General features: G+C 47.2%; 1 protein-coding gene across 1 annotated transcript in view; it reads left to right on the top strand.

Annotated features, from left to right (window-relative positions):
- Positions 1-17,025: 17,025 nt before the first annotated feature.
- The window catches only part of PREX1 (phosphatidylinositol-3,4,5-trisphosphate dependent Rac exchange factor 1), a 1,235,108-nt gene continuing 1,227,823 nt past the window's right edge, over positions 17,026-24,310 (top strand). The window contains exon 1 of the mRNA XM_069651281.1: positions 17,026-18,032. Within this exon, the coding sequence (XP_069507382.1) occupies positions 17,895-18,032 (138 nt within the window). The 5' untranslated portion in view covers positions 17,026-17,894. The remainder of the gene's footprint in view (positions 18,033-24,310) is intronic.

Here is a 24,310-nt window from a genome sequence, read left to right on the forward strand (position 1 = left end):
TGGCATACTGTGCTGCCTCGGGCCATCCTGCTCCGGCTGCTAACGTCTTGAAAGAGGAGATATATGATAAAACGTCCAGCGAGCCTTGCCGGACATCCAACAGATCTTCGCAGGCTGTGAAGGAGAGTTCTGGTCGTTCGAAGGTCTGCTTGAGAAGATTCTGGAACCCCGAATAGTCCTGCAAAATGGCGTTTCCACTAGTCACCAATGGGGTGGCCCAGGACAGAGCGTTTCCAGTCATGTTGGATAATAGGAAACCCACCCGGGCCTGATCTGTAGCAAAGGTACGGGGTCTGAATGTGAAATGAATCAGACATGCTTCAAGAAACCCCTTCACCTTCTTGGGGGAGCCATCAAACTTCCCAGAGGACAGCGCCATGGGTGGCAATTCCGAGGTAGTCGGTTCCCTAGCCGCAACCATTTGTTTAAGCAAAGCATTCTCAGTCTTGACCCCTTGTAGCTCCTGGGACATAGCCTGAAAAGCCTTCCACAGCTCTTGGACCTGTTCCTCAGCTGACATTGTGATACTCTTTGGCGTTGCAATCTGTGACTTGACGAGTACCTTTGGCTGGGTTTCCCCTGTACCCACGTTCTCCTCACCTGAGCTTTCCGAGTCAATGGTTTCTTGCAGTCCTCGACGTGCCAGGTAGTCTCTCTCCTTTTTCTGGTGCGTGGGCTTGTCACGGAGAGAAGCCACTGTGGCCGCTGGGTGAGAACAGCGGCACAGTGACCTCCTTTCCGGGACCAAGCCAGAAAATGCAGGGAAAAACCCGCAAAGGGAAAAAACCCTGATAAGAGGTGCCAAGACTTGTCTGCGAAGGCCAGTGTTTCACGGATGAAAGAGAAGGAAGCAAAGGATCTCCAAACAACTGAAGGGTGGTCACAAGATGTCCAAGTCCAACAATAGCAGAGGGCCTGAAGCGCAGGCTGAGAAGGCAGCAGCTGAGGAGGCTGAAGCGGAGGTCGAAAATGTTCCAGGAAAGCACTGCGGAGGAGCACGGAAGGAAACCCCACGCTGACTGGACCAAAAAGAGCAAGGTGAGAGAAACAGGAGAGAAAGAGAGAGAGAGAGAGAGAGAGAGAGAGAGAGAGAGAGAGAGAGAGAGAGAGAGAAAGAGAGAGAGAGAGCGCGAGAGACCGCCGGAGAAAAAGGCACAGCTAACGCCGCCCAGGGAAGGCGGCGGAGAGAACTGGGAAACAAAGTACGGTGTTCTGAGAAACCGGAACCCCGGAGAAAGTAACCAAGGGGAGTAACCCCTGAGAAATTCCAAAGCGAGGTGCAGAGGAAGAGCGAAGGACCCAGAGTCGAAAAGTAAACAACAGAGGGGGGTTGCAACGCAACGACCTGCCGTGAGGCGGGGATTTAAATACTCCCGGCAGCGTTGCGTCCCGCGTTTGGAGCTGCAGAGCGAACACAGAAAAGGGACTAAAATAACCCTCCTCTGCGTCCTCTCAAACTCCAACGCGGAAGAAATCGCCAGTCGCGGCGATGGCCGCGGCTGCGAGTGACACTGGCTGACAAAACCGCGCATTGACCGCGAAAGCAGAACAGAAATAATTTCGCTGCACAATGGAATTCATGAAAAAGAAGTGATCTTCCACTTCCCCCGCTATAGAAACCAACCTTTAGTCCAACCACAAGAGCATATAAAGATCAGTGAAAAGTTGAGAAATGGGAAATAAAAAAGCCCAACTCACACAAACTTTTACCAAAAGAGTTTTTATCATGTTCTTTCGTTGTAGACCAAGCATTAACACAAATTCCGCTTCTCCATTTTTTACAGCACGAAAAAAAGTGTGAAACACCTGGGGATTTGTTTTTTGAACTTTTTGTCAATTGAAAAACAATATACCGTCCTGAAGAGGGCCACAACTAAAACAGCAGAACACCAGGGATGGTGTTGATGTAATCTGTGTGCTGAAACATATGTAGACATCCCACAGACACTACAACTAATGTGTCTTTTCTCCGCAGCATTAGAATTTTATGCTGTATACGTAGAGTATTCTCCCCCCCGAAAAAATTGTAAAAGAACCAAAACTGTTTGAAATAGTTTGCCAAGGTGATCTGTTACAAATGTCACTATACTAACTCTAGACACCACTAGTAGAAAATGTGTTTTTGCTGGACTTTTTAACTTTTGAATTTTTCAATTTGCTTTAAGTTTATGAGGTGTCTTGCGGAAAGCACCCGTCACATATATTTCTTTGTGTTATCAATATTTCTTTGATTAAAAAATAAATGTGTTTTTACTTTGCCTACTCTTTGGAGAATAATGTTTGTTCTATGTGATTCCTAGATAGACAAAACAGATAATTTATCACGATTTTCTCTCCTTTTGTCCCTGACCCAAGTGCAAGGTGGACTAAAAGTGGGGTAATTGAGCTCTTTTGCGTGTTTTTTGACACTTCACAACTTAGTCCCTACTTTCGCTCAATCCCCCTTTAACAAAAAATTGGGACTGAACCCTTTTTTACGCCTCATCTTCAAATCTGCCTGATGGGAACATACATGCCAAGAAGATGGATTAAACTGATAAACCATGCTCTATTGGCCATCAATGAGACACTCGCTGGATACCTATATCCCAGCATATATCCATTCTGTGTTACATCTATTTATAAATAAAGGAGGTACCTGGCAAGATTACAGAAAAAAACATTTCATGATCGGAGTTTAAACCAATCGAAAATGTTCTATACTTACAAATCATTTTGGCTTCCAGTTTACAGAGTTCTTGCTGTTTATCAGCTCCTCTTGGATTTTTGGGAACTGTTTTGAGACCTATAAATCTAATCCCAGACTTGTTCTCCATTTGGTACTTGTTTTTCCAATGTGTGACCAAGGGTAGCCTAATATCTTCTCTTTGTAGGGTATTGACATGTTCTCTCACCCTATATCTCAATTCACTTATGGTACTGCCTATGTATACCAGTCCACACACACGATAATCGCATACACCACGAATTTAGTTTTACAATTAATAAATTCATGAATTTTCACTTCTTCCTTTATATTGATTCGTAATGTCTGGCCTTCGTGTGCGTATTGACACATAGAGCAGTGCCCACATTTGTGAAACCCAATCAAATTGTGATGCAAACATGTGGGTTCTTTGGTCACTGGTTGTAAGAAAGACGGCATCAAAGATTATTCAATGTTGGTGCTTTGGTGTACACAATCCTAGGTTTTGCACCAATATATTCCATTAGATCAGCATCTAGCATAAGCAATTTCCAATGCCTCAGTAGCATATTATTGAATTTTTAACTATTGGCCAAGAATTGTGCCACCATTGTCACCAACTTCAAATTCTCCATTTTATGTTTGACCTTTGGCTGTAACAAATCTTGTCTCTTCAATGGCAAGCTTTTGTTTCTCGCTCTCAACAAGCATTCTTCCTTGTATCCTCTTTCTTTGAATCCTTCATCCAAAATATCACATTCATGCTTAAACTTCTCATCATCTCTACAGTTTCTCCCTGCTCTCACATAATCCCCAACCGGCATGTTTTGAATCACACGGCTCCTATGGCAACTGCTTGACAGCAATACAGAATTGACTTCCGTCGGTTTTCTAAATGTAGTGGACATAATCTGATTATTCCTCACATATAGTGTTGTATCCAGAAAATCTATTCTTTCTTGATTGCTATTACAGACAAATTGAATACCCATCTTATTGTCATTCAGCTATGTTAGGAATTCATTCAAATAACACTCATTGTCATGCCAAATCAAAAACACATCATCTATGAATCTTTTCAACATTTTGTTTCTAGGCCTAAAAGTGTATCTTTTTCATCCAGAATGCATGTTTAGTGACTTGTGCATCAGAGTAAAATTCCCTCTACCTCAGTCCTTTGAGTGTTCCTGTTTTATTCCTTCCAGTAGTTTTTTAAATATTTGATGGAGAAGGGAGTGCACCCTTCTCCAAAAAAATAGCTATATCTTGAATAAATTGCTATGAAAGCTGTTTTTTTATAAATGAAACAGCTGCCTTGTATTTTTTTCTCAATGTGATAACTAGCTCCGATTATAGCTGAGGGTATGGGAAAATCAAATGCAGAAAAAAAACATTTTCAGGTAAAAAAAACATGCAAATACGGCTTGAGGTGGGGGAGTGGCACGAGGCCATCAAGTAGAATTTGGGAGATAGAGGGGGTCTAGGGACTACATTTGCAACACAAAGCTTTTCTGTAACCTCGGCTATAGCCGTGAATCGCCAACATCTCAAAGCAAATTGAGTATCATGGCGCATTGCCTCCCACAGTGGTCAGTGTGGGGAAGGTGGAGGTGCTGTCCTGAAATGGCATTCTATTCCGCTGATGTAGCTTTTTTCATACTGCTTACATGGCCACCGACACCCTTTGCTTGGGTAGTCCCTTGTTTGTTTCCATGGCACCACGGAACGTCATGTCCTCATTCTGCACCGGTCCTCCACACAACGAAGCCTCATAAAAGTACATCAGAGATGCAGAGCTTCGCTTCTCACTGCTAAGGTTTGGTGACACTAGCTCAGCGTGCTCCCTTCCTATTCTCCTTGCTATTGTTCCTTTCTTGTGGAACTCTGCCCTTTCTGGGTTCCTGCTCCTTCCCTGCCTTCTCCTTCCCTCAGCCCTGAATTGTTTCATGCTATCCTCTTGTTCTACTCTGGCAATCTCGTTTGAATGCCTGCCTGCAATACAAGAATCCACTCAGCACTACCTTCAAGACCTTGGATTGATCATCTTCGCTGACAGAGGGTTTTTTCCCCTGGTTGGGTTTTTTTCCTTATTTTTTAAGATCCTCTCCAGGCACAATCTCGTCCGTAGCAATCTTGCCAGATGGTGTAGCGTCCCGAGAGGGCCGCCTTATCTGCAGGAATCCCATTTGTGGCACAAACACTGACTTGGTCCACCTTGCAAGCCATCAGCCAAAACACAAGTAAGCTCGAAACCTGAAAAAAAATGCACATGGCGCAGCACATATTTGGGTTAAAATGACCCAGGAAGTGAAGGGTGCTTGAAGGATCACACATAAATCATGAATATATAAAAACATATTCTGAAACAGAGATACAAAGTAAGAAATGTTTAAATAATTAAGTAAAGGCTTCCAGAAGGGTAGCATCTTGCTGTGAGATAATTACATCTGGAAGGTTAAATTTGGAACTTGGCAGGAAAACCAGACAAGATTCATAATGAGAAGGGCATGATGTACAGCTGCAGTATTTGGAATCACACAATAAGAGGTTATTTATTTCTCCATGGCATGAGACATTAACTAAACTTGGCAGAACCTCGAACAGTAGATAAGAATTGACAGTGATGTGTTATGCTCACCTGGTCTCTGTGGAGGCATGGGGCATGGTTGCAGCCCTCCTTGAACTTGAATCACCCCCTTCACGCCTCTCCCTCAGTAGAAAATCTGTGAGCGGGGATCCGTGTTGATACTGCTTCTGCGTGGAGATAAGAGTGTATGAGTGCGCCAATCTGTGATTGTTGTACCTCTCGGACCCTTCACCTCCAAAGGACGGTTTCTGTGAGCATACGCCGGCCCATAAAGTTCACCAGTGATTTATGGAAGATAAGCTCTCCGTCCTGCTACTTCTGGCAAGGGCGCGTCGAATGGGATCTAGTTCCTTCACTGATCACTGATAAGGATTAGTCCAGTCCAGCTGTGACTATGCTTCTCCTTATGATTGGTAAGTCTTTCTTGAACTCTTGTGATGCTGTTCATTCTGTTTAATGTCTTTATATGTTGCTCCTATTTATGCCTGCAATAATGTCTCTCTTCTGTTTTCTTCCCTTAGATGGAAATGCAGCCTCAATGCAGCTGTGAGACGCGAGACACGGCCGGATGGAAGATGGATGCTACCGCAATGTTTCACAGCATGTAAGTGATGGTTTAAGGAAAATGCCGAAATGGCGAAGCGCAACCTTAAACTGACAGTTTTTTCGATGTCTAACCTGGTCTTCTGTTTTTCCTTGCAGGCGCTGTCGACGATGGAGTGTGTTGTGCTGCAGTGCCAAGATGAAGAATTTGTCGTTCCGTAAAGTGTAAAAAATAATACTTGGTTTGCCAGAGAGATGTACAGGTAAAAACAGCTTCCCCCAGTCGGTAAGTATGCTGGCAGGAAGCAGGATCTTCAAAGGCAAGTCTGACTTCAGGCGACGGTGAGCGTTACGCTGCATGCAAGTGCAGAATAACGCGAAGCGTCTGACTTGAGGATCGGGGCAGCTTATATAGCCGAGATCGTGGGCACGCCCATTAGGGCCGGCTTACCAGCCACACTCTGCCACTCCTAGAGAGTGAGCACATGCGAAGGCAATCCATTAGCAGCCACACCCAAGAATACACTTGGGGCTGCTTAATGGATGGAATGTCCAAGGTTAATGCATCCTGCTTAATGGATGGAATGTTCAAGGTTAATGCATCTGAAGTGCTATGTCCATAATAAAAGCTTTTTGGTGTAAATGGATGTTCTTGTTTACTTTTTTTGCCAAAGATGCCCGGACAGTGTCCACCCAGGTCTCCTGTGCATGCGACCCCTGCATGCTTGTGCCCCTGACTTCATTACCATGAAATTATGCAATTAAAATTAGTTTTTGGCAGAAGATGAAGAATGATGTAATTGTGTTCAGCTGCGTTTAAAAAAGCCTATCAGTCTATGCATCAAACAGCAAGTATTAAGGCCAAGTATGCTAATTTGTCTTGGTGTCCATCAGATAAGTCATCCAATTGGAGGAAAGGGAGGGTTTTTCTCTCGCTAAAAGGATCTATCAGATATATGCTCTAACAAAGTAGTAATTTGCATGAAGATGTTGCATCATCCAAAAAAGTCGATATAAGCAGGTTGAAGGCAAAATGTTGGTGTGTATTCTTTCATAAGTGTCTTGTAACCTTTAATAAAGACTGCTGTGAAAAGCAGCTGGGCGCTTGTTCTTTTGCCCCTGGTCCTTGCCTCTAAATGAATTCACAGATGCCAAAAAGCTTGATGAGAAGAGATCTCCCTGTTCAAGAGTCTGCAAACATTGAATCCATGCAGGACATTGTCAGGGCAATGCAGGAGTTAACTGCTGAAGTGCACAGCCTGAAAGCTGAAAATGCTGCCCTTAAACAAATGGTTCTATCCCGTCATGTGCAGACACAGGAAAATCCTTCCGTTGGAGTGGTACTGGAAATGTTTGACGGCTCCCCAAAGAAATTGCAACAATTTCTGGATTCCTACACTGTTCATTTTACTTTTATGCCTCTTTTCTACGTTACTGAGAAAGCAAAAGTGGGATTTCTGATTTCACATCTATCGGGCAACGCCCTTTCTTGGGCCACTCCTTTTGTGACCAGGTCTGTTCCCTTGCTGGACAATTATGGCGGGTTTGTGGCTGCATTCAGGAACATGTTTGAATGACCCGTCATTGCTTTCAATGCGCAGGAATCACGGTTGGATCTGCAACAGGGAACTACTGACCTGATGATTTACACCAGTACATTCCGTCAATTGTCCAAGGAGACGGGGTGGCAGGAGGAGACATGCTATAATCTCTATCATAGAGGTCTGAATGAAGATATCAAGGACGAGCTGCCCTGTGTAGCCCGTCCACAAAAATGTAATGCCTTGATTTCATTGGCTTTGTAAACTGACCTCCATCTCCAGGAATGGACATCTGAAAAACACAAGACGAGGTCTTTTGCTTACAAACCTGCTACAGTTCCAGCTGGCAGATCACCAACTCCAATACCTGAGCCAGAACCCATGCAATTGGGAGTGGCCTGAGGACATCTAGCACCTGAGGAGAGGATGCACAGGTCTTCACAAGGATTGTATATGTATTGTGGTTCTCAATCACATTTACTCAGAGACTGCGCGTTGGTTCCCTCCGACATTCGGGAAATGCCAGATCCAGGTCGTAAATGGAGCGATGAACCGCGAGATGAATGAATGCTCCGGCTCCTTTACACCCTTTAAAACCAGGTGGACCTTTGTTGGTGGTTCTGAATATTATGCTTACAACTCAACAACAAGACCCCATACATACCTTGGTATTAGTAGATAGCCGAGCAGCTGGCCTATTTATGGACATCACCTGGGCCAAACAGAACAACATACCGACCACTATGAAAGCTGTTCAGCTACCTACTGAAGGTATTGATGGGAGACCCTTGTCATCAGGCCCCATAACTACGCAAACATGTCTCTTAAGAATTGAAATAGCCCAGCATACTGAGGAATTAAGTTTTGATCTCATTAAAGCTGCTCACTTTCCTGTTGTTCTTGGAATACCATGGTTACACAGGCACAATCCTTACATAAACTAGACAGCGGGAACACTCTCTTTGGGCTCTGAATTCTGTACCCTGCACTGCTTAAATTCTATGGTTTCAGTGCAAGCAGAAGAAGGTCAACTAACAGAGTCTGTATTGCCAGTTGCTCGCCTTCATTTAGTTCCAGCGGAATACCAGGACTTCTCTGAAGTATTCACTGAGGCAATTGAAAGGAAGCTACCTCCTCATAGCCCAGAAGACTGCACTATTGATGTAATTCCTGGCTCTATAATCCCATTCAGACGAATGTTTATATTCTCTGAGTACTCTCGGAAAAAACGGTCCTAAAGGAGTACCTGGACAAGAGCTTGGAAAGCGGTGTGAGAAACCTGAAGGTGTCTCCCGGACTAGTCCCCGGGGATCTGTCATCCAGATGGCCTGGACACAGTCTTGGCTATTGGTTCCAGTTCCTGAGGGTTGACCAGTGCGGGAGGATCACTTGGATGGGGGTCCTCGGGGAATGGAAGTGGGACACTGATGTGCGAGACACAGTATCCCCTTCTTATACCTTTTCCCCATCCTACCCCAGAGGATATTCAAACACTCTATGCCCTCCCCTTCTGACATGAGCACTTTCACACACCACAAAAGACGACGGACAAACACTAGAGCCATGTACCTGACATGTCCCAACATAACGGTCAGGCAATTGACCAGAATTACACACACCTGATGGACCTTTCCCTTCCCAACAAGGATATAAGGATGAGCACCGGAGTACAATACGAGCAAGACAGACCACACAATGAGAGATTTAACTTAGCACAGCAGTTCAAGAAGAGAAGAAAGACGGTGTGAACGGAGTGGGTGACAAGGAGGGATGTGACCTTGCCCTTTCTGACAAAGGCCTGTGAAACCTCCACAGAAGGAATCATAAGACCGCGAACAATAGCCAACGTGAGGGTTGTCCACAGTGAACTGTTTAAAAAGACATTAAGATTTGTGAATTTCACAGAGAAGATTGTGTTGAAAGCCACAGCAAACCCGACAGAGGGAGGCTGGCACTCAAAAAGGATATGAGCCAGGAAGAGGGCCAGCCAGCGGTGAAAAGACATCACCCAACATGCAAGCAGAAAGGAACTTTTATTATTTTTGGACCACATCCAGTCCTCGGAGGCAAGAGACTCTTTGTAGAAAAGAGACTTGCCCACTGAAGGTCCTGATACCTGAGAGCGGAACTGTAGTCTCATGCTGTGAAAGCTCGAGCATGTGCTGTGCTCTGGAGTCCCGCCATGTCCCATGCTCAAAACGTGGGGAAGAGAGACCCGGACTACTGCATCCTGACTTATTATTTATGAACACTTTTGTCTTTCCTGTGAACCCTATCCGACACTCTTTGTTTGTAGTTATCGTAAGGATTGGCAATAGGTTTTTCTTAGTATAGGCCCTTTTATTTGACAAGACCCAACTAGGACTGCCTTATTATTATTTGATGGTCGTAGCTTGCACCCCTCTTAGATTTAGGTTTAGATTAGGCATTTTTCCAACCCGCATATACAGTTTAATAAATGCCCTTGAACTGTGATCACTTGTATCTGTCATTACTGTTGCCACCATGATTTCCTTACAGGGGTCTTATCCACCTTTGAAAATCTCCCTGTGGATCGTCGTCGTTTTTCATCCCCAAAAAGGATGCAATGGAAATGCGGCCTTGTCTGGACTATGAAGGACTAAGCCATGTCACAATTAAAGACAAATATCCACTACCATTGATTAAGGACATACTGGAAGCCCTCAGAGGCAACGTTATATTCATTAAATTAGATCTTCAGGGTGCCTACCACCTAATACGAATAAGACATGGCGACGAATGGAAAACAGCCTTCAGGACACCCTTCGGACATTTTGAGTACTTCGTAATGCCCTGCGGATTAATTAATGCCCCTACTGTTTTCCTGGGATTTATGGATCTAACCTTCTTGGATATGCTTCATCACAATGTAATAATTTACCTGGATGACTGTAGTGCGTGTGCGAAAATGAGCTAAACAACATGGCGCCGGTGCGCGGCCATTTTGGACATTCACTTCCAAACCGCAATGAAAGTCTATGTTTTTGTGAGCTCAGTTAGAAGGCAGATATGATTTCTATAACGGTTGCGATATTGATATTGATATTTTATTTCTATCCCGCTCGTACACAAGTGTTTCAGAGCGCGACAAGGCAAGGGAGGGGAACAGGGGAGAACAAAACAGCGATCTTACTAGGCCCAGTGACATTGAGAACGCCCAAGTGCATGGGAGAGGGGGAGGGGGAAAAGTGCATGGAAGGGCAGAGAAGTGGAAAGTGCGAAGCAGAGGAGAAACAGATAAATAACAATAAATAAATAATAAAGGCAACAAACAGTGGTAGTGCAGCCAAAAATGTGCAAGTGCTAGGTTTAAGGCAGCAGACAGGGTAGGTCTGATAAGTGCAGGAAAAAAGGGGGGGTTGTATGGGTACAGATACAGACCCCAGTGCAAGGGCTGGCCCAGAGGCAGTGCAGGAGGGTGGCAGGGTGAGCAGGTACCTGGGCCCGGAGGACAGAGGGTGGCCAGGTGCACGGTGCCAAGAGAGAACAGATCAGCAGGGGAGAGGGGAGTGAAGGCAGAAGAAAAGAGGTGCTTCGGAACCAGAGATGGTTCTCCTCAAGTTTTAGAGTGGCAAGGAGGCTGTTCCAGAGGGAGGCCACAGCCGAAGACAAAGATCTACCCCCAGCTCGTTTCTTTGAAAAATGACTGACCCTGATGGAGTTGGAGGTAGAGGAGCGAAGAGCTCGAGAGGGGAGGTATTTGCAGAGGGATAGCTGAAGGTATTTTGGACCCAGGCTCCAGAAAGCCTTGTGGACAATGCAGAGGGTTTTGAATTTAATCCTTGCATCCACTGGGAGCCAATGGAGAGATTTCAGAGCTGGAGAGATAGGATCCCAGGGCTTGAGGCCAAGGACAAGTCTTGCAGTCCTGTTCTGGATTAGTTGCAGAGGGCGGAGAGTGGAGGCAGGTAGATTTAGAAAGAGGCTGTTACAATAGTCCAAGCTAGAGAGAACCAGAGCTTGGGATACCATGAGCTTCTGGGGGAAGGAGAGGAAAGGCAGAGTACCTCTGAAGAGGTGCAGTAGGGAATGTGACTTTTTAGAGACCTCAGAGATCTGGGCGGAGAGGGAAAGGGTGGAGTCAAAGATGACCCTGAGGTTCTTAGCCTTGCAGGTGGGGGTAGGAGGAGGGCCAAGGGAGGCCCGCCAGAGAGTGAGGGGAAAGGATGGTGAAGGTGTGCCGATGAGGAGGATCTCCGTCTTGCTGGCATTCAGACAAAGCTCATTGGCGGCACACCAATCTTGAACGACAGTTAGGCAATCAGAGATGAGAGAGGGAGACCACAGAATCAGGGCCACCTCTGAAGTTAATACAATGCAATACGATGTTAACTTAAAAGCAGTGACATGTTTATGATTTTACACTTTAAATTGAGCAACGTGGAATCTGTGCAAACTGCCCTATAGGTAGCGCTACCTTCAAGACATAGACACACCCTGGAAGGTACTGTGATAAAGTCACTTGCCTGAGAGCATTGTTTGGCACAGACATGTATTTTGCAGGTATGCATAACGTGCAAAACTTTTAATTTACACAAAAAAGTGACCATGGTTTATGCTGCTCGTCAAAGAAACAGACATGCACCAGTCCATGTTTTAAATCTTTTAAAAATAGGTTTACTTTGTGATTCAGTTTACTTAGGCATAGGTACGGACATAGAATTAAACGTGGGGCTTAGAAAAGCAAATTGCCATTTGAAGTGCTTATGAACCAGACTTCAAAACTTAACCAAAGCAGAGATTTACAAAGACATGGTTACTAGAACCTTCTTTGTGGTGTCAGCTGCAGCCATTTCAACCAAATACTGTGAACATTGTGATTTCCAGGCCCTCTTGAGACGGGTCCATGTCAATAATGAAGTCTCTCACACTGTGGCAAACTGCCCAGAAATGTAACAGGCCACACTGGCAGTATCGAGTGTTTGTACCGACTATAAAGCTGAAGGCTGGAAAAGGTGTGCACTGCGCAGCATCACAGAAGGGGGCGTGCGGCAAGTTCGGCTCTTTTGGTCATCTGAGGAAACTCTACCAGTGAGAGTAGGTATGAGGCTTAAACTTGTGACAGGAGCCCTTGGCTGCCTGACGGTGGCAGCCAGCCCCTCTGGAGCCTGGTGTGGGCTTGAGTAACTTTTTCCTTTGTGTTCTGTGTGGACTGCGCGCACCACGTGCTTCAGTCAGCAGCCTGGGCACTAGGGACACTTAGAGGCAGGGCTGGGGGAAAGGTGGCTGGAGGTGCAGTAGGAGCTAGGGCCGCATTCTCTTCCTTCCTTATATCTTCCTTTTAACCTCTTTTTTCTTCTCTCCCTGCTCTTTCCCCCTAGTTTTGGCGCCTTCCTTTGTACGGTTTGCATATCATTTTCTATAATGTTGCAAATGTTGCATCAAAAAGCATTCCTCAATCCTCATCATACTTTGTCCTCTTGGTTTCGCATTCCCTTGCCCCACTTCAACTCTTCAGTGATTCACATCTCGTGCAGAGTATCACTTCTGGCCTCTCCCTCAAGTACCAACGTCATCTTCTGGGGGCCACGTCACTCTCTCATTATTCTTCTCCACCTTTTTGCTTCCTCTCCTTACCATCTTCCCTTTCCCTTTCTGCTCTCACACGCCACCCTATATTTGCAAAATGGCTTCTGTCACACTGCAGGGCCATGCATTCGTTCAGTGTTCACTCTGACTAAGGAAGCATGACACCTATGTTTGCATGTAATGCACAGATAATTTCCACCTGTAACTGTGAACCAGTCAGCAATGAATTGTACACACTGGCTGGTCGTCAAGGACAGAGAACACACCCAGAGTGCCCACTTGACAATGCCTGTGGTGTCATGTCATGCAGCTGACACTTAAACACACCCACAGTGTCCACTCAGGCCGTTTCTTGGCCCGGGCGAGGCGGGCAGCTGCCCGGGGCGCAATAGCCCCCGGGACGCAATTGTCCTGGTCCCTGGAGCCTCTGGGGGGGGGGTTTTGTGGGGCAGCGCATTTCCGTGGGAAAAGTTCTGCATGTCAGGTGCTGGCGCTGCCCTGACATTACATGAGTCAGAGGCTCACTCTGACCACTTTCACACGGGGGGTGGCGGTATATGCACAACAATGAAAACACTTGAGGTCCCCCTGCAGCTAAGAGCAGCCCCTCCCATCACAATGCCGGCAGGAAACTGCTAATAGTGGGCCATTTATCACTGAATGGTTTCTTGCTGGCATCGTGATGGGAGGGGAGGGGCAGTGGGCTGTGGGGAGTTGGCGCGCCTTGCAGGGATGTACCGTGGGCTTTGACACGGTACAAACGGAGACCCGTTTCGGGCCATGGTGCATCCCTGCAAGCCCAGAAAATAGCCAAAATAATAGTTTAAAGCAGCGCTATTTCTTTCATGCTGCTTCTTTGCCAAACTTTATATCAATTACACTTTAAACCACTTCCATGGCACTGGTGATGAGTTACTTCATTATGCTGATAATAGTTTTGACCAGTGTTGCTGAGTAAATATTCTTTAAGCCACGACCCAGTTTATTTATTTATTTATGCAATGTTTGTCGGGTACATGGACATGGATAATTTATTTATGCAATGTTTGTGGGATATCTGCATCCGACAAACATTGCACACATAAATATACAGGTGCCCGACAAACATTGCATGAATAAATAAATAATCCTGGTCCATGTATCCTTATAACAAGTCAGACTTTACTGTATCAAAGCATACACGTGATTCCCATTGAAAGAATTTTAAAGTGATTATTTATTGGGTTCAGGTGTCTCCATGTCATTGCCCTTTTGGCTTAGGTTGCCTCCAAACCCCCTTCAGCATCTTGTGTTCTTTGTTGGTTGAATATAGTGCATCCTGTGCCATATTCATGGTCTCTTGGTGTGCCCAGTCCTCATTATATGCAGCCTAAGTGGGACTGGGGCATACAATTGTCTTGGGCACCAATGGAAAAGTGGCCCACCATTGCAAATGGCAATGCATTCTTTGTGTGACGGACTGTTTGACTGTGGGTAGGAGTTGCTGAACGATGTAGTTTGGGAGTGGCACATGGGGTGTGGTGGGAGTGGCGCACGGGGTGCAGTGGGAGCGGCATGCGGGGTGCAGTGGGAGTGCCACGCGGGGTGCGGTGGTGCTCGGGGTGTGGTGGGAGTGGCAGACGGGATGGGGTGTGGGCGCATTCTTAGTGTTTCGCCCTGGGCACCAAATGGACTAGAAACTGCCCTGTGACTAATCTGCATGGCCTGGTGCCACACCCAATAGAGACTGTGTTAGGCGAGGGGATGCCTTCAGTCCTACACAATACATTTTTTTTTAAAGCAAAGTCCCCACGGTATCCCCTGTCCCCTCCAGATTTTATGTGTCTCCTATGCCCCTGCTGCGCTGCTGCCACGAAGGCCGACCCTGATTGAAGAGTAAGAAGGAGGAGAACAAACTATGAACGGTGGGTGCAGCAGTTGTCCATACACTGTCATTTCTTTCTGCTGGAAAAATAAACACAACAGAGACTGCATAATACTCGCCTCCGAGCCATTCACAGAATCAGGACTGTCCTCATCGGCAGGGTCGGACTGGGACAAGAAATAGGTCCAGACACCCAAAAAAAAAGTGGCCCACCCCTCGCCTCACGACCCTTGACCTCTGATGACATTACCGGAAGTGATGTAATTTGAACCCACCCCGAAGTGACATCGCGGGAAGCGATGAAACACGACCTTTCACCCCTTGACAAAACAGGAAGTGGCATCAAATAGCAATGTGACCGAAGTACACTGGCAAAAATATCGTTATGATTTCACTAATGTGATATACATTTAATGCAAGAATGGATAACCATATGTATCATTAATATCTGTGTGTATAGATCCATATTGTCAAATTACTGTGCATGCAAGCAGATGTCCAAGGCCAAATGATAATGTTATTGTATAGCACTTACGCTTAAGCTCTTTTTTATAGAACAATTATGCATACAATATCACCAAACCTGTGTTGGTACTCATTTATCAACCTAAGAAGGATGAAAGGCTGAGATGGCCTTGCTGGGATTCGAACCTGTAGATCACACACACATTGCAGCAGTGAGTGCTCAACCCACTGAGCTATCATATCAGCTATAGTAAAATGAGCAATTATTCTGTAGTGGATACCATTAAACTGGTAACTGAGATTTAACAGCAGACCAGTTAAGTTCATCTGCAGATCTGGTGCAAATATGGCTGCATGTCAAGCCTGGATACATCTACTTGCAGGCTTCAGAGGTTGACAAAATAGGGAAATCGGCGCACTCACAGGACATCCCATACTCTGAGCACTCATTATCTCATACATGCAAACAAAAATCCTGAACAGCATGCCAGTGAGATGGGAAGGATGGACACATTACAACAAAGCATTCATTGTAGCACAATGAAGTCAATGGCCCCTTGATGTGCTATGGTCAAATATTTCTACACTGTACAGAAGCTTTTAGGCACAAGGATTTTGTCAAGTGACCGAGGACACCGAGATAGAATGTCTTGTGATGATCGTAACAGAGACAACCGGAGAAAAAAAACATGATTTTAGTGCAACTTGCGAAAGGCAAAATACATAGTCCGAAATGAATGCTTATTCTACTCTAAAATTGGTTATCACTAATACATATTTATCACTAATACAACAGCACAGCAACTCCAGGGGGCCTCATGCCCCCTGGAGTGGTAACACAGTGACAGCCGCATACCCGTCAACTTTGCATGCTGCAGCAGCATGTGAATGATGCATGCATCATAATTTATGCTCACATGATGCATGCAAATAAATCATCAAAGCAAGGTAACATGCGTTACCTTGCTGTGATGAATTATGCCATTGAAGGTATTTTTTTTTCAAAAATATATAAAATCTTTTTCAATTTTTTTTTTAATTTTTTTTTTTATTTTTCCAAACTGGCCCAGGCATGGCCAGACGCCGGGCCCCACTCCCCACTCCCCAGGGACGATTTCGGCCCGGCCATGGGCCCAAAGGCCGAGGGGCCAATCAAACCCTGCTCATCGGCAATATCCCTTTCGTGACGCAGCGGTTGAAGGAACTGCTACATACCACGTGTGCAGCGAGCACAGTGTTTTGAAATCAGACACCCACCCGTATTCTTAGCCACGTTACAGCGGCGTGATGAGTGTGCGCTTCTCTTGCGAGCATGCTCTTTTCAGGCGGCCCCTTGAGTCCTGGCGGCTGCTCGTAGCCTTCTTCACAATGACTCCCCACTGTGGTGGCCCGCTCGCGGACCACCGGAGCGGGCTGACATGCAACACCCACTAACCACCGCTTTTCACCTCTGCAGTGAAAAGCTCTGGGCTGGTGTCCGGGGCGGGTGTCCTCAGCGACCTCCCACTGGACAGACTTTCCCGCCTCCTCCATGCGGCGAGGACAGCACCGTTTAAACTACACCGGCCCCCCGCATAGAGGAGTCTGTGTGCTTGCACGAGAGAGCGTGAGCGTACGAGTCTGGGATGAAAGCTGGTGTTATACGGAGCGTGAGTGGAAAGAATTAATAAAATGCAATGTGAGGACAGCGTGCTGGAGTAGGTGAAACGTGCCCGTGACGTCACTTGCACAAAGGCGGGTGTGTTCTGCCTGTGCACAGTACATACACACACTGCTCAGTAACGATATTGCTCGTCGTATGCACACAGCGCACTGTATCAAATGAGATATCGCATGTGAGGCGTGGTGTGATGTGCACAATTGAAATGGACTGACAACAGTGGAGCGTTTAGTGCACAGCGATCGCGTGTGGCGGTGCTGCTGCTCATCGTGTGCAGAAGGAACTGCCGAAGTGCACTAGGAGCTGAGCGGGAGGGTCTCCTCGCGGCCGTATCCTCCCCTCCTGTGCAGGGGCGGACTGTGGTGCGCAGGGGGGCAGGGCTGAACGCCACCAGGCTCGGGGGGCGGCCCCAGGCATGAGAGGACGCCCGGCGTGTGTCTGGGGAGCTGACCGCCGCAGGAAGCTGGCAAGTTCTCTTCAAGTTTTGGTCACAGAGCAGCAGCTTTAAAGGATTGCGGAGCGTGTGCTGCGGCCAGCGGACCAGGGAACCAAACACCCTGGAAGCCAGGCAGTGAGCGTGGGGGGACTGGGTGTGCAGCTACTGACACTGGACGTGGGCAAGAAGCATTGCCGTGCAGGGGCTTCGCGGGAACCGCCACGGGGAGCTGAAGGACAGCGGGTCAAGGGCTAAGGAGGAGACCCCTTTTACACTGCACCTGGGAGACAACCATTGGATGTGTGCCTGAGGAGTCAAAATCGCTGATGCTGGACCAGGGAGTGATACTGGATAAGAGCTCTGGAATCTAACGTTTCAAGGCGCTAGAGGGGAAGCGCCGACACTGGACCGAGGGGAGACAGTGGCATTTGAAGGGCTCAGGGTTTCGGCGTCCGTTTAAAGCTAGTTCACGGGATACGGGGGAGCGGACGTGCGGTATTCTGCTCCACGGTGGAAAGGCTTCCAGGACGCAAGACGTTTTGCTGGGATTACCCCGGGGAAGATGGAGGCGGGGAGCTCTGGGGTCGCCCCTGAGAGCTCCAGGGACTCGGACCGTCAGCTGCGCCTGCGGCTCTGTGTGCTGAACGAGATCCTGAACACCGAGCGGGACTATGTGGGGACCCTGCACTTCCTGCAGTCTGTGAGTACCTGCTGGGGATGGAGAGGGGCGCCAGGGCACCCTCTGCGAGGAAGGCGGGTGAGGGGCAGGGCTTGTCACTCCAAGGACGTCCCAACGCACCCGCTAGGGGGCTCCAAAGAGTATTGTGAGGGGTACGTCTCGAGTGTCTCCTGATTGTGTGCATACACATCTGGGGGCACGGGCGTCCCCGAGTAGTCTAGTATTTGTGTGGGTGGGGGGAGGGTGGGAGGTATTTTATGCACCACCGATGCATTATGACTGCCTAGGACTTCAGTCCATCTTTTGATGTTGCATTCATTCACCGTGGTTAGAAGACGCACGCATGCACCACGCTGTAGGGTCCTTGCATTGTTGGGTGCGTGAGCAGGGTGCCATGGTAGGGTAGGGTAGGGTGGCATTATAGTCGGGTCTAACTTACGTTTATTGTGGTTCGGGCACTGATCTGGCAGGGGGCGTGGCCAGTCATCGTGTGTGGCTGTGTGGTCTGGGGCTGGGAGGGCTGTCGCCCCCATGTATTGGATTTCTGTGGCTTTTCTAGGGGGGTTGGGGGGGGGGCTCTATGTAAACAGTGAACACGCGTTGTCCGTGGAGATTTTGTATTTAAACCTACCTCCCAGGAATAGGCGATTGCATGTTTAGTTTCTCCGTCTATAATATGTGCAGGTTGAGGAGGTGACCGGACATGCATTGAAGTCGGCGGTCGGTGTCACTACGTCGGACTGCTTGTTTAAAATAGATGGCGAGTTCTCCCCCCTTCCCCTCCCCCCCCCCCCCCCCCCACCCCAGGACGGTTTGCGCGCTTTCCTGCCAGGGTTCACACAGTAGCGCCCACAGTTTACTAACACAAAGACCATGTGTCGAGCAGCACATCTGGTCGCTTGCATGTGCTTCGCCGTGAGAACGTGCCCGCCTCGAGGAGACCCCTCGTTGCTGAATGACGACCCTGCTTTTATTGGCCGCAGCCGGGCTCGGTGGATTGCTCCGGCTCTGCTGGGTTTGAGGTTGGCACGGTACAGGGCAGTACGGCGATGCCAGTGGGAAGCGAGGAACGCGTCTACCCCACTCCTGTAGACCAGCTTTCTGCCTTTGTCCCCATTGATTTCGAGTCAGGCAGCGAGTCTCCAAAACGAGGCCATGGCGGCGGGTGCACCGGCAGTTCCACTCTGGGGTTCTGTTTTAATGTTGGCCCGATTTTTGGGGGTGGAGCATATTTATATCCATACTTGGTTTAATGGTGCCCTTCACCTAGGGGCGACTGAGTCAACGTTGGGATCGTGGCGAGTTGTGGTCAATGTAGGCGACTCTCAAGTTCAGGTTGATCTAGAGTTTTATGTAAATCCTTTTTTTGTGAAATGCACACGTTTGCGTATACTTCCTCAGATCAAAGTCACATGCCTCACAGTGGCACGCTGGCAGGTTTCCCCTGCCCCTGTGCTGCCACCTGGACCCGGTAGTGTGTTTTTATTCTTTGGGGCAACTTGTAAGCAGATGGAGTAAGTGTTGCAAGCTGTGATAGGTTGATGATTTTATAATGTATGCATGCATCGTTAAGGCCATAAGCACCCCCTCCCCCTTTAGATTGTGACTTTCTTTTACACACATTCAACCATGTGAGCGCCACGTGACCGACGCACGTTATTATAAATACTGGCGCAAGTCTGTTCTGCAGGTTGTAGTCTAGAACGGTGATACTAAATGATACCCCCCCCCTCCTCCTCCCCCATATCGATTCACAAAACTTGGTTCTGAAGTTAAGTTCAGCACTTGAATATAATTCCTGTACCTAATAATAAAACGACTTGCATACTTCCTTTCAACAGTTTATAAAATGCTATTGTATGCACTATTTGCGTGTTAGACCTCCTATATTACAAAATAGGGGTACCTGGGTACACCCCTGATCTCGCAGGTGCCAAACGATTTGAATCGATGATACACTGATCAGGGCGAAATTTCGGATATATATTTATATTTAACTCGTTTTAACGGTCACGTTGATTAAGATGAAATGGTCTAAAATATGCATGCTGACGCAAGTGTTTCGGTCTCATGAGCAGATGAGCGATGCTCTAATTTTCATGGCCTTCATCAGGACGGAGATCATTCCTTGATTTCGCACATATGACTTCCTGTGTTACAATTTTCGTATCCACTTTTTCAGACCTTTTCTCATCCTCGTCTAATTCATCTCACACCAAGCTGTGTGGCTCCTCAATAGTTCAAAACTTGTTCATCTTTCAGTATGCATCTCCAATTTAAGAGCTTTCTATGTTCCCCAGTTGTAATCCCATGGACATGGCAGTTCCCTGGCCCAAGTTTGCATCACAAGACCCGGAACGGTCGTGTCCATGGGATTACAACTGACAAAGTGTGCAAACTTGTGCACAGCAACTCATATGTGGGAAATCAAGTAATGATGTCCGTCCTGATGAAGGCTGTGAAAATTAGAGTGTTGATCATCAGACCAAGACGAAAGCACCCAGATGACTCGCCCACATCATCCTGGCCTGTATCGCACCCAAAGTACCGGCAGACATATTCACATAGATAGTAGGTTAAGAGGACACCACAACTCCTGCTCCGACACCCTAGGAGGAGAATAGACACTCCAACCTCACTATACATAGTTTGTTAGAATACAACAGGGATTGAGTCACACTGACATTTCTGTCAGGCATAGGCCTCTCTCTCCCTATACAGGACTCTCCAATCTCGCTGTTTTCGCACCATGCAGGATTCCCGAAATGTAGGAATTCGGCCATACTGTGAAGATTAGCTGCAAAACATGTAACCCACTAAGCAAAAAAAGCTCAAACTTTCTGCATACTTAACTCACTCAAAAACGAACACAACCACCTCTTGTACCGCAAGCCGCATTCACTTCACCACACCGCACCAACAGCACACAAGGACTGACATCGCTCCGATACTCGCACCAAAGCTCAGCGCACAGAGTACCGAGATGAAGCTGCCAACAGAACACCACTCCTCTCACTATTCTACTCCCGCTTCACCCTACTAACCCATCCCGCCTTCTCATTTGCAGGTCCACCAGAGTGCCTGGGGACCAACTCCGTTGGTGACAGTGTGCATTACAAATACCTTTTAACATTTAACATCTGCTCATGAGTTCGAAACACTTTTGTGTCGACATATATTTTTGAAAGTGTAATTTTCTTCAGAGGGTCTATACTTTACAAGTGTTCCCTTTAAAAGGTCACAAGCAATGGTGGAAAGCTATGATAATAGTTGAAGAATGGTCATATACAAAATGTGATGCACGTTACTCTTGTGTTGATGAATGTATTGTCAATTGGAATTGTATGTCTTTTATGCTTTTAACACACTTTCTGTTGACAATAATGAACTTAATAAAAATCTTCAGATTCTAAATCGATGTGACCGTTAACACGAGTTGTGTGTGTGTATATATATGTCAGCCATTTTGCTCTGATCGTGGTGTTTTTGATTCATAGTGTTGGGCTTCCTATACATATAAAGGAGCAATGTGCCTCATCTGTGTTGCTTTATTAAGACCTCGATGTTGCTCTGGAAGGTCGCATTCCAAGTTTGCAACGGCCTTATAAAGACATCTTCATTCCGGTAAGATAGCTCAGCAGGTTGAGCGCTTGCTACTGCGATCGGAGCGTGATCTGAAGCTCGCAGGTTCGAATCCCGGCAAGGCCAACTCAGCCTTTCATCCTTTCGAGGTCGATAAATGAGTACCAATTTCGGTTGGGTGATATTGTATGCAAATATGTGCTCTGTAAAGCGCTTTTGGATTAAGGCGCTATATAAATAACACATCATTATCATTAATTCAAACATAGCTTGTTGTTCACACTGACCTTTTCACGTGGCCGACCCCCCCTCCCCCTACCACTCCATTTTCTTTCACAGTTAAGGAGTTGGAGGTCCATTGAGAAAAGAACTATGACATCTATCTTTTGTTTCTGGTGCCGAAATTCGGACTTTTGGCGATTGTCTCTAACCTATACCTCCAAAATATGCTATGTGTTTGTAAATCTCAAGGAACGGTGGGAGAACCTCTTTAGGTTGATGCCAGATGGAGCAGAAACTATTCGTAGGGCTAGGCATAGGCGGCACAGGCTAAGACTACAGATCTCCGTTAGTGCCGTCATTAGTCTCTCTTTGTGTATGTTTCTGGTATTGTCATTTGCTGTAGGGTTAACATTCTGCATGCGCCTAATTTGCAAACGGTTGTCTCGGCTGTACGTTTGGAAAGAGTCTGGGATATTCAAGGCTCGACAAAACAGTGTTGGATTTGCGCTCCCTATTTGTTTAAATTGTGTGCCTGTTCTGTGTTATAAACCTTAACGAGTATCACATGTGACCTATCGGATTTACAAAGCCTAAACCTAGTTGTGAAGCAACCTGTACATAAGGGGATGTTCTCAGTGGTTACAAGTAGAGTACACGAGTGGCAGAGGGTCTGGGATGGGTTGGGGGAACTCGGGGCACATAGGTTGGAGTGGAGTGATCAGTGACTGGAGAGGTAGTATTTGAGGACTATTGTCTTCAGCACCACACTGGCGTGTAGGATGGAGGTGGGCAGTCTTCTCTGCATTGCTAGCGTGTTATAGAGCCACGTGGAGGAAGCCTGTTTGATGTGTTTTTTTAGCTTGGTCTCGGGAGGATCGCTCATGGGAGGATAGCTCAAGGGCGCCGTGCTCGCCTTGGAAGCAAGACGACACAGCAACACGGGTTCGGTCCCCGGTCCAGCGTGTTATAAGTAACCTATTATCATTTTCCATTTCTCTGTTTGCAGCCTGGCGATGTGGTGCAGTGGCTTCCGGAGATTGCTTGCTTTGCTAGGTAGTGCAGTGTTTGGTTGTAACCGCATTGCAGGAGATGCAGGGCAGTCTTGAACATGTGTGCTTGAAGGAGTAGACAGCGCAACTCCTTGAGCATGGTGGTGTTGTAGTGGCATATTCTTAGTCCTGTGATGAGCGGGGCTCCAGAGTGCCAGCATTGCTCAGTGGAGCGGCGGGGTGGCGCTTTCTCAGCATAACGCATATATTTCTGAGGGCAGTATTCGCGCTTCTCATCAAGTACTTTGCATCAGCCAGCTGTACTTTGAAGGGCGGAGAGTTGCTCTGCTTTTCACGGGCCACTAGCAGCACTTGCCAGCGAGGCGGCTGCTGTTATTCCTCTGAGGCGCGAGGACCAGCACTTTACAGAGCGCTACATTTCGCCCAATCCCATGCCAAGCCCGCTTGCGTTGCTGGCTGCGGGAAGCACGCCCCAGTGGCCCCTCCCAGCGATGTCATTGCACAATCTTTCCTGGGGCCTTTTCCACCTGTTCTTCTCAGCGGCGGGCCTCTGACATGCTCAAGCTGCGGCTTGCGCGGGCTGTCCTCACCTGTGCCGGAAGGGCGACAGGAAGCTGCTGGCGAAGGTCCTGCCGAGGGATTCCGCACAGCACCGCTCTTTCAGAGAATCTGTGCACTTGAACTCTGCAATACCCCCCTCGGCACCCGCCCTCCACCGGGCACACACTCGTGTCCCTGTCTGTACCCAGTGATCCTGGCTGTCTGGTTCGCGACGTGTTTTTGTCTTCTTTTTTGTGTGAAGCACAAGGATTTATTGAAAGGCACAGGAAGTGGGGTTGCGCTGACGAAGGGGGTTTCTGAGGCACGACTTTCCCATTCTCTCATTTATTAATCCCTTTAAAAAAAAATTCACACGATGGGGTTTTTTTCTAAATGCCACCCACCCCTGTCAAGTCCAAAACAGTAAAAGTCTAAAAAAAGAGTGTTTCTCAGGTCCCTGCTGAACCCTTTCGCAATCAACATTTCTATCTCAAGAACGATCCTGTAATTCAAATCTCTTTATTTGGTAGGGTTGCATATAAGGCAAGTTGAACATGTCACTTTCCAGGCTTCCTGCATCTGTATCTTGGGGGCCAGAGACACACACATGTCAAGCCTCTTGTTCTACCAAGTGCGCCACTCCAAACTGGACATTGTTGAAGTGCCCTACGCCTCTCCCATCATCTGTACAGTTTGAGTGAGAGCCAGGCATGGTGATGGTGAGAGCGCAGCATCCTTGGGTCCACAATATGCCACGGTCTTTGAAATAGCTTTTAGTGGGAAGTGGAATAGGGTGTACTATTGCGAAGGTCCAGCCTGGTTTCCTCACCAAAATGCCTCTACTTAATGGGAGTTCCTTCCCTGCCCAAGCTGTCACACAATAAACGATTAGTGTTAGTTCTTTTATTCAGGCCTTTATCTGCCTCACGTTATGCCCCTTGGGTA

Source organism: Ambystoma mexicanum, chromosome 3p (genome assembly GCF_040938575.1).
Source record: "Ambystoma mexicanum isolate Mex_15411 chromosome 3p, UKY_AmexF1_1, whole genome shotgun sequence".
NCBI lineage: Eukaryota > Metazoa > Chordata > Amphibia > Caudata > Ambystomatidae > Ambystoma > Ambystoma mexicanum.